The sequence below is a fragment of the Salmo salar genome, chromosome 11 (assembly GCF_965601325.2).
Source record: "Salmo salar chromosome 11, fSalSal1, whole genome shotgun sequence".
NCBI lineage: Eukaryota > Metazoa > Chordata > Actinopteri > Salmoniformes > Salmonidae > Salmo > Salmo salar.
Window position 1 is genome coordinate 100,406,030 of NC_138301.1, and position 12,072 is coordinate 100,418,101.

General features: G+C 45.5%; 1 protein-coding gene across 9 annotated transcripts in view; it reads left to right on the forward strand.

The window, feature by feature from the left end:
* Positions 1–12,072, forward strand: part of LOC106563223 (guanine nucleotide exchange factor VAV2) — a 242,976-nt gene that overhangs the window by 199,234 nt on the left and 31,670 nt on the right. For 5 of the 9 annotated variants that reach the window (XM_014128593.3, XM_014128595.3, XM_014128597.3 and 2 more), the window contains exons 5-6: positions 11,645–11,750; positions 11,926–11,940. In XM_014128593.3, the coding sequence (XP_013984068.1) occupies positions 11,645–11,750; positions 11,926–11,940 (121 nt within the window). The remainder of the gene's footprint in view (positions 1–11,644; positions 11,751–11,925; positions 11,941–12,072) is intronic. The other 4 variants (XM_082958193.1, XM_082958195.1, XM_014128600.3 and 1 more) reach the window with 1 other exon arrangement.

Genomic DNA, 12,072 nt, shown 5'->3' on the forward strand with positions numbered 1-12,072 from the left:
AGACTGTTCTACTGTGGTGGTATGGTAATATGAAAAAGACTGTTCTACTGTGGTGGTATGGTCATATGGAAAATACATTTGTACTGTGGTGGTATGGTAATATGAAAAATACATTTCTACTGTGGTGGTATGGTCATGTGGAAAATACATTTCTACTGTGGTGGTATGGTAATATGAAAAAGACTGGTCTACTGTGGTGGTATGGGAATATGAAAAAGACTGTTCTACTGTGGTGGTATGGTCATATGAAAAAGACTGTTCTACTGTGGTGGTATGGTAATATGAAAAAGACTGGTCTACTGTGGTGGTATGGTCATATGGAAAAGACTGTTCTACTGTGGTGGTATGGTCATATGGAAAAGACTGGTCTACTGTGGTGGTATGGTCATATGGAAAAGACTGGTCTACTGTGGTGGTATGGTCATATGGAAAAGACTGTTCTACTGTGGTGGTATGGTAATATGAAAAAGACTGGTCTATTGTGGTGGTATGGTCATATGGAAACCCTCCAAACTGAGTGATCTATATGTGTCACAAGAATGAAAATGAGAAGATTGAAACATTGATTACAACTTTTCTAGGAGCGAAGAATGTCATTGAGTTGTAAGCGGCAGTGGACATTTAGTGATGTACTGTAAGAGGGGGAGGAGTTCTAGGGATGTACTGTAAGAGGGGGAGGAGTTCTAGGGATGTACAGTAAGAGGGGGAGGAGTTCTAGGGATGTACAGTGAGAGGGGGAGGAGTTCTAGGGATGTTCAGTAAGAGGGGGAGGAGTTCTAGGGATGTTCAGTAAGAGGGGGAGGAGTTCTAGGGATGTACAGTAAGAGGGGGAGGAGTTCTAGGGATGTACAGTAAGAGGGGGAGGAGTTCTAGGGATGTACAGTAAGAGGGGGAGGAGTTCTAGGGATGTACAGTAAGAGGGGGAGGAGTTCTAGGGATGTACAGTAAGAGGGGGGAGGAGTTCTAGGGATGTACAGTGAGAGGGGGAGGAGTTCTAGGGATGTACAGTGAGAGGGGGAGGAGTTCTAGGGATGTACAGTGAGAGGGGGAGGAGTTCTAGGGATGTACAGTAAGAGGGGGAGGAGTTCTAGGGATGTACAGTGAGAGGGGGAGGAGTTCTAGTGATGTACAGTGAGAGGGGGAGAAGTTCTAGGGATGTACAGTGAGAGGGGGAGGAGTTCTAGGGATGTACAGTGAGAGGGGGAGGAGTTCTAGGGATGTACAGTAAGAGGGGGAGGAGTTCTAGGGATGTACAGTAAGAGGGGGAGGAGTTCTAGAAGAGAGAGCCTGGAGGTCACACTGCACCACAGTCTCACCCAGCCTGTATACACACACACACACACACACACACACACACACACACACACACACACACACACACACACACACACACACACACACACACACAGTCAGAGCATGTGCAATCCTGGCATCTCTACTAATTAATGTTAATTCAGTCATTATGGTCCAAAACCAATAGAAACTGTTTCCCCACTTTCCCTTATCCTCCAGGTCACAGAGTAACACGTCTGGGTGTTATTATATATACAGTATAGTAGGTAGACAACTCCAGAAATGTTGTGGAACTAATGAGTTTCAATATATTCATTAGACCACTGCCTTTTATTCCCTCTGTTACGCTGTATTTAACAGTCAAACTAGCCACATTCCTACAATGCCTGGAGCAGGCGTGCAATTCACTTTGCTGTGTTATCTTTTGTCCTCAGAAAATGGCTGAAGGGAACAAACAGCTTTGAGCCTTTCAGGATTTCCGTGTTTCCTGGAGGCGAGAATTGGCATAGAATGGTGTTTTGATGTTCGACAGAGGCTTCAGATGTGGCTAAAACAGAGAGAGAGAGCGAAAGCGAGGGGGAGGGTGGTTTGAGGAAGCTCTCTGTGGTGGTCTAAGGTGAGCCGTCTGCCTGTGCTGGTAGAACCCGTCACGACCATGAAACCATAGAACCAGCACAGCATATAGCTAGCTGTGTGTTCCTGACTGTTCCCGTCTGAGGAAGAAGTGGTTTAGTCATGGGCAGGGAAGGACACCTTGTGTGGTTGTCAGGCTGGTTTAAGATGGTCCGGGCTGAGACGAGACTGTGTGTGCCCCAGAGGACGATGGCTGAGTGTGGGCTGATGGATGCCACTGATGCTGTCACTGGGGTGAGGAGGCACACGTGGAACCGGGTGCTGATTTGATCTCGTCTCCATTCTTGAATGTACGCTGAAGCTTCTAGGGAGGTCACTGGGTCCCTTCTGTTTCACACTTACATAAACACACACACTTACATAAACACACACACACACACACACACACACACACACACACACACACACACACACACACACACACACACACACACACACACACACACACACACACACACACACACACACACACACACAGTGGTCCTTTGTAGCTCAGTTGGTAGAGCATGTTGTTTGTAACGCCAGTGTAATGGGTTTGATTCCCGGAACCACCCATATGTAAAATGTATGAATGACTGTAGGTCACCTTGGATAAGACTGTATGCTAAATGGCACTTACACTTAGTTAATGAACACAACCACCCCCATAGTTAATGAACACAACTCCCCCCATAGTTAATGAACACAATCCCCCCCATAGTTAATGAACACAACCCCCCCATAGTTAATGAACACAACTCCCCCCATAGTTAATGAACACAATCCCCCCCCATAGTTAATGAACACAACTCCCCCCATAGTTAATGAACACAACCCCCCCCCCATAGTTAATGAACACAATTCCCCCCATGGTTAATGAACACAACCCCCCCCCCATAGTTAATGAACACAACTCCCCCCATAGTTAATGAACACAACCCCCCCCCATAGTTAATGAACACAATTCCCCCCATGGTTAATGAACACAACCCCCCCCCATAGTTAATGAACACAACTCCCCCCATAGTTAATGAACACAACCCCCCCCATAGTTAATGAACACAACTCCCCCCCATAGTTAATGAACACAACTCCCCCCCATTGTTAATGAACACAACCCCCCCATAGTTAATGAACACAACCCCCCCATAGTTAATGAACACAACCCCCCCATAGTTAATGAACACAACTCCCCCCATAGTTAATGAACACAACCCCCCCCCCATAGTTAATGAACACAACTCCCCCCCATAGTTAATGAACACAATTTCCCCCCATAGTTATTGAACACAACTCCCCCATATGTAATGAACACAACCCCCCCATAGTTAATGAACACAACTCCCCCCATAGTTAATGAACACAACCCCCCCCCATAGTTAATGAACACAACTCCCCCCCATAGTTAATGAACACAACTCCCCCCATAGTTAATGAACACAACCCCCCCATAGTTAATGAACACAACTCCCCCCATAGTTAATGAACACAACTCCCCCCATAGTTAATGAACACAACTCCCCCCATAGTTAATGTACACAACTCCCCCCATAGTTAATGAACACAACTCCCCCCATAGTTAATGAACACAACCACCCCCATAGTTAATGAACACAATCCCCCCATAGTTAATGAACACAACCCCCCCATAGTTAATGAACACAACCCCCCCATAGTTAATGAACACAACTCCCCCCCATAGTTAATGAACACAACTCCCCCCATAGTTAATGAACACAACTCCCCCATAGTTAATGAACACAACCCCCCCATAGTTAATGAACACAACCCCCCCCCCATAGTTAATGAACACAACTCCCCCCATAGTTAATGAACACAACCCCCCCATAGTTAATGAACACAACTCCCCCCATAGTTAATGAACACAACCCCCCCATAGTTAATGAACACAACCCCCCCCATAGTTAATGAACACAACCCCCCCCATAGTTAATGAACACAACTCACCCCCATAGTTAATGAACACAACTCCCCCCATAGTTAATGAACACAACCCCCCCCATAGTTAATGTACACAACCACCCCCATAGTTAATGAACACAACTCCCCCCCATAGTTAATGAACACAACTCCCCCCATAGTTAATGAACACAACTCCCCCATAGTTAATGAACACAACCCCCCCATAGTTAATGAACACAACCCCCCCCCCATAGTTAATGAACACAACTCCCCCCATAGTTAATGAACACAACCCCCCCATAGTTAATGAACACAACTCCCCCCATAGTTAATGAACACAACCCCCCCATAGTTAATGAACACAACCCCCCCCATAGTTAATGAACACAACCCCCCCCATAGTTAATGAACACAACTCACCCCCATAGTTAATGAACACAACTCCCCCCATAGTTAATGAACACAACCCCCCCCATAGTTAATGTACACAACCACCCCCATAGTTAATGAACACAACTCCCCCCATAGTTAATGAACACAACTCCCCCCATAGTTAATGAACACAACTCCCCCCCATAGTTAATGAACACAACTCCCCCCCATAGTTAATGAACACAACTCCCCCCCCATAGTTAATGAACACAACCCCCCCCATAGTTAATGTTCACAACCACCCCCATAGTTAATGAACACAACTCCCCCCATAGTTAATGAACACAACTCCCCCCCATAGTTAATGAACACAACTCCCCCCATAGTTAATGAACACAACTCCCCCCATAGTTAATGTACACAACTCCCCCATAGTTAATTAACACAACCCCCCCATAGTTAATGAACACAACTCCCCCCATAGTTAATGAACACAACTCCCCCCCATAGTTAATGAACACAACTCCCCCCATAGTTAATGAACACAACCCCCCCATAGTTAATGAACACAACCCCCCCCATAGTTAATGAACACAACCCCCCCATAGTTAATGAACACAACTCCCCCCCATAGTTAATGAACACAACTCCCCCCATAGTTAATGAACACAACCCCCCCATAGTTAATGAACACAACCCCCCCATAGTTAATGAACACAACTCCCCCCATAGTTAATGAACACAACTCCCCCCATAGTTAATGAACACAACTCCCCCCATAGTTAATGAACACAACCCCCCCATAGTTAATGAACACAACTACCCCCATAGTTAATGAACACAATTCCCCCCATAGTTAATGAACACAACCCCCCCATAGTTAATGAACACAACCCCCCCATAGTTAATGAACACAACTCCCCCCATAGTTAATGAACACAACTCCGCCCCATAGTTAATGAACACAACCCCCCCATAGTTAATGAACACAACTCCCCCCATAGTTAATGTACACAACTCCCCCCATTGTTAATGAACACAACCCCCCCATAGTTAATGAACACAACCCCCCCCATAGTTAATGAACACAACTCCCCCCATAGTTAATGAACACAACTCCCCCCATAGTTAATGAACACAACTCCCCCCATAGTTAATGAACACAACTCCACCCATAGTTAATGAACACAACCCCCCCATAGTTAATGAACACAACCCCCCCATAGTTAATGAACACAACTCCCCCCATAGTTAATGAACACAACTCCCCCCCATAGTTAATGAACACAACCCCCCCCCATAGTTAATGAACACAACTCCCCCCATAGTTAATGTACACAACTCCCCCCATTGTTAATGAACACAACCCCCCCATAGTTAATGAACACAACTCCCCCCATAGTTAATGAACACAACTCCCCCCATAGTTAATGAACACAACTCCCCCCATAGTTAATGAACACAACTCCCCCCATAGTTAATGAACACAACCCCCCCATAGTTAATGAACACAACCCCCCCATAGTTAATGAACACAACTCCCCCCATAGTTAATGTACACAACTCCCCCATAGTTAATTAACACAACCCCCCCATAGTTAATGAACACAACTCCCCCCATAGTTAATGAACACAACCCCCCCATAGTTAATGAACACAACTCCCCCCATAGTTAATGAACACAACTCCCCCCATAGTTAATGAACACAACTCCCCCCCATTGTTAATGAACACAACCCCCCCATAGTTAATGAACACAACTCCCCCCATAGTTAATGAACACAACCCCCCCCATAGTTAAGGAACACAACCCCCCATAGTTAATGAACACAACTCCCCCCATAGTTAATGAACACAACTCCCCCCATAGTTAATGAACACAACCCCCCCCCATAGTTAATGAACACAACTCCCCCCCATAGTTAATGAACACAACCCCCCCATAGTTAATGAACACAACCCCCCATAGTTAATTAACACAACCCCCCCATAGTTAATGAACACAACTCCCCCCCATAGTTAACGAACACAACTCCCCCCCATTGTTAATGAACACAACCCCATAGTTAATGAACACAACTCCCCCCCATAGTTAATGAACACAACTCCCCCCATAGTTAATGAACACAACTCCCCCCATAGTTAATGAACACAACTCCCCCCCATAGTTAATGAACACAACCCCCCCATAGTTAATGAACACAACTCCCCCCATAGTTAATGTACACAACTCCCCCATAGTTAATTAACACAACCCCCCCATAGTTAATGAACACAACTCCCCCCATAGTTAATGAACACAACCCCCCCATAGTTAATGTACACAACTCCCCCATAGTTAATGAACACAACCCCCCCATAGTTAATGAACACAACCCCCCCATAGTTAATGAACACAACTCCCCCCATAGTTAATGTACACAACTCCCCCATAGTTAATTAACACAACCCCCCATAGTTAATGAACACAACTCCCCCCATAGTTAATGAACACAACCCCCCCATAGTTAATGAACACAACTCCCCCCATAGTTAATGAACACAACTCCCCCCATAGTTAATGAACACAACCCCCCCATAGTTAATGAACACAACTCCCCCCATAGTTAATGAACACAACTCCCCCCATAGTTAATGAACACAACTCCCCCCCATAGTTAATGAACACAACCCCCCCATAGTTAATGAACACATGCCCCCCCATAGTTAATGAACACAACCCCCCCCATAGTTAATGAACACAACCCCCCATAGTTAATGAACACAACCCCCCCATAGTTAATGAACACAACACCCCCCCATAGTTAATGAACACAACTCCCCCCCATTGTTAATGAACACAACCCCCCCATAGTTAATGAACACAACTCCCCCCATAGTTAATGAACACAACCCCCCCATAGTTAATGAACACAACTCCCCCCATAGTTAATGAACAGAACTCCCCCCCATAGTTAATGAACACAACTCCCCCCCATAGTTAATGAACACAATTTCCCCCCATAGTTATTGAACACAACTCCCCCATATGTAATGAACACAACCCCCCCATAGTTAATGAACACAACTCCCCCCATAGTTAATGAACACAACCCCCCCCATAGTTAATGAACACAACTCCCCCCCATAGTTAATGAACACAACTCCCCCCATAGTTAATGAACACAACCCCCCCATAGTTAATGAACACAACTCCCCCCATAGTTAATGAACACAACTCCCCCCATAGTTAATGAACACAACTCCCCCCATAGTTAATGTACACAACTCCCCCCATAGTTAATGAACACAACTCCCCCCATAGTTAATGAACACAACCACCCCCATAGTTAATGAACACAATCCCCCCATAGTTAATGAACACAACCCCCCCATAGTAAATGAACACAACCCCCCCATAGTTAATGAACACAACTCCCCCCCATAGTTAATGAACACAACTCCCCCCATAGTTAATGAACACAACTCCCCCATAGTTAATGAACACAACCCCCCCATAGTTAATGAACACAACCCCCCCCCATAGTTAATGAACACAACTCCCCCCATAGTTAATGAACACAACCCCCCCATAGTTAATGAACACAACTCCCCCCATAGTTAATGAACACAACCCCCCCATAGTTAATGAACACAACCCCCCCCATAGTTAATGAACACAACCCCCCCCATAGTTAATGAACACAACTCCCCCCCATAGTTAATGAACACAACTCCCCCCATAGTTAATGAACACAACCCCCCCATAGTTAATGTACACAACCACCCCCATAGTTAATGAACACAACTCCCCCCATAGTTAATGAACACATCTCCCCCCCATAGTTAATGAACACAACTCCCCCCATAGTTAATGAACACAACTCCCCCCCATAGTTAATGAACACAACTCCCCCCATAGTTAATGAACATAACTCCCCCCATAGTTAATGTACACAACTCCCCCATAGTTAATTAACACAACCCCCCCATAGTTAATGAACACAACTCCCCCCATAGTTAATGAACACAACTCCCCCCCATAGTTAATGAACACAACTCCCCCCATAGTTAATGAACACAACCCCCCCATAGTTAATGAACACAACCCCCCCATAGTTAATGAACACAACCCCCCCATAGTTAATGAACACAACTCCCCCCATAGTTAATGAACACAACTCCCCCCATAGTTAATGAACACAACCCCCCCATAGTTAATGAACACAACCCCCCCATAGTTAATGAACACAACTCCCCCCATAGTTAATGAACACAACTCCCCCCATAGTTAATGAACACAACTCCCCCCATAGTTAATGAACACAACTCCCCCCATAGTTAATGAACACAACCCCCCCATAGTTAATGAACACAACTACCCCCATAGTTAATGAACACAATTCCCCCCATAGTTAATGAACACAACCCCCCCATAGTTAATGAACACAACCCCCCCATAGTTAATGAACACAACTCCCCCCATAGTTAATGAACACAACTCCCCCCCATAGTTAATGAACACAACCCCCCCATAGTTAATGAACACAACTCCCCCCATAGTTAATGTACACAACTCCCCCCATTGTTAATGAACACAACCCCGCCATAGTTAATGAACACAACCCCCCCATAGTTAATGGACACAACTCCCCCCATAGTTAATGAACACAACTCCCCCCATAGTTAATGAACACAACTCCCCCCATAGTTAATGAACACAACCCCCCCATAGTTAATGAACACAACCCCCCCATAGTTAATGAACACAACTCCCCCCATAGTTAATGAACACAACTCCCCCCCATAGTTAATGAACACAACCCCCCCATAGTTAATGAACACAACTCCCCCCATAGTTAATGTACACAACTCCCCCCATTGTTAATGAACACAACCCCCCCATAGTTAATGAACACAACTCCCCCCATAGTTAATGAACACAACTCCCCCCATAGTTAATGAACACAACTCCCCCCATAGTTAATGAACACAACCCCCCCATAGTTAATGAACACAACCCCCCCATAGTTAATGAACACAACTCCCCCCATAGTTAATGTACACAACTCCCCCATAGTTAATTAACACAACCCCCCCATAGTTAATGAACACAACTCCCCCCATAGTTAATGAACACAACCCCCCCATAGTTAATGAACACAACTCCCCCCATAGTTAATGAACACAACTCCCCCCATAGTTAATGAACACAACTCCCCCCCATTGTTAATGAACACAACCCCCCCATAGTTAATGAACACAACTCCCCCCATAGTTAATGAACACAACCCCCCCCATAGTTAAGGAACACAACCCCCCATAGTTAATGAACACAACTCCCCCCATAGTTAATGAACACAACTCCCCCCATAGTTAATGAACACAACCCCCCCCCCATAGTTAATGAACACAACTCCCCCCCATAGTTAATGAACACAACCCCCCCATAGTTAATGAACACAACCCCCCATAGTTAATTAACACAACCCCCCCATAGTTAATGAACACAACTCCCCCCCATAGTTAACGAACACAACTCCCCCCCATTGTTAATGAACACAACCCCATAGTTAATGAACACAACTCCCCCCCATAGTTAATGAACACAACTCCCCCCATAGTTAATGAACACAACTCCCCCCATAGTTAATGAACACAACTCCCCCCCATAGTTAATGAACACAACCCCCCCATAGTTAATGAACACAACTCCCCCCATAGTTAATGTACACAACTCCCCCATAGTTAATTAACACAACCCCCCCATAGTTAATGAACACAACTCCCCCCATAGTTAATGAACACAACCCCCCCATAGTTAATGTACACAACTCCCCCATAGTTAATGAACACAACCCCCCCATAGTTAATGAACACAACCCCCCCATAGTTAATGAACACAACTCCCCCCATAGTTAATGTACACAACTCCCCCATAGTTAATTAACACAACCCCCCATAATTAATGAACACAACTCCCCCATAGTTAATGAACACAACCCCCCCATAGTTAATGAACACAACTCCCCCCATAGTTAATGAACACAACTCCCCCCATAGTTAATGAACACAACCCCCCCATAGTTAATGAACACAACTCCCCCCATAGTTAATGAACACAACTCCCCCCATAGTTAATGAACACAACTCCTCCCCATAGTTAATGAACACATGCCCCCCCATAGTTAATGAACACAACCCCCCCATAGTTAATGAACACAACCCCCCATAGTTAATGAACACAACCCCCCCATAGTTAATGAACACAACACCCCCCCCATAGTTAATGAACACAACTCCCCCCCATTGTTAATGAACACAACCCCCCCATAGTTAATGAACACAACTCCCCCCATAGTTAATGAACACAACCCCCCCCATAGTTAATGAACACAACTCCCCCCATAGTTAATGAACAGAACTCCCCCCCATAGTTAATGAACACAACCCCCCCCATAGTTAATGAACACAACTCCCCCCCATAGTTAATGAACACAACTCCCCCCATAGTTAATGAACACAACTCCCCCCATAGTTAATGTACACAACTCCCCCATAGTTAATTAACACAACCCCCCCATAGTTAATGAACACAACTCCCCCCATAGTTAATGAACACAACCCCCCCATAGTTAATGTACACAACTCCCCCATAGTTAATGAACACAACCCCCCCATAGTTAATGAACACAACCCCCCCATAGTTAATGAACACAACTCCCCCCCATAGTTAATGAACACAACTCCCCCCCATAGTTAATGAACACAACTCCCCCCATAGTTAATGAACACAACTCCCCCCCATAGTTAATGAACACAACTCCCCCCATAGTTAATGAACACAACTCCCCCTATAGTTAATGAACACAACTCCCCCCCATAGTTAATGAACACAACTCCCCCCATAGTTAATGAACACAACTCCCCCTATAGTTAATGAACACAACCCCCCCATAGTTAATGCACAGAAATGCTTTTCAATTCATGCTTTTCGGTTGTTGTCCATGATCTGTTCTGTTTCAGCCCTTAATGGGATCTCACTACATTGTTATCTACTGGGCCGACCCTCAACTTCTGATAGTAAGGGGCTTGGTACGGTAGAGAGGCATGTTTGTGGAGTAGTTGTGAAGAGTCCTCAGTGTGAAGTGTGGTTGAAACAGACATAGACCACCACTGTGGACTGACTGCCTGACTCCTCAGCACTGCTGATGATGGCTAATGGGGACCAACAGTTACTTTAGCACTCAACTAAGTGTCAAGTGCCAAATCTGATTTCTATGTTGTGGTTAACCTTCAGTGTTAAGTGCCTACCCTTTCAAAGGAAATTGAAATTGGATAACTGACTGTGTGTGTGTGTGTGTGTGTGTGTGTGTGTGTGTGTGTGTGTGTGTGTGTGTGTGTGTGTGTGTGTGTGTGTGTGTGTGTGTGTGTGTGTGTGTGTGTGTGTGTGTGTGTTCCCTAGTGAGCATGACGTGGGGGAGGATGACATCTACGACTGTGTTCCCTGTGAGGATGATGGAGATGACATCTACGAGGACATCATCAAGGTGGAAGTACGGCAACCCATGGTGAGAGCTTTGTGTTGGCTTGTGTTTATGTCAGTCTCTGCTTGTCTCTTTATCCGTGTGCTTGGGTGTGTCTGTCTCTGTGTGTGTGTGACCTCTCTGACCTATGATGCTATCTATCTGTCGGTGTGTGTCCTGCCCTGCTCATCTGCTGTGTTTTCCCTTCCTGACGCTGCAGATCAGATACATGCAGGTAAGTGCCCTGACTCACCGATCTGTCATCCGGCTCTATCCAACAGTCTGTCTGAGACGTGTCCCACAACCCCCTTCCCCTCAGATCAATGACCTACAGCACAGCACAGGTCAAGGGAAACCCTATCTGCCC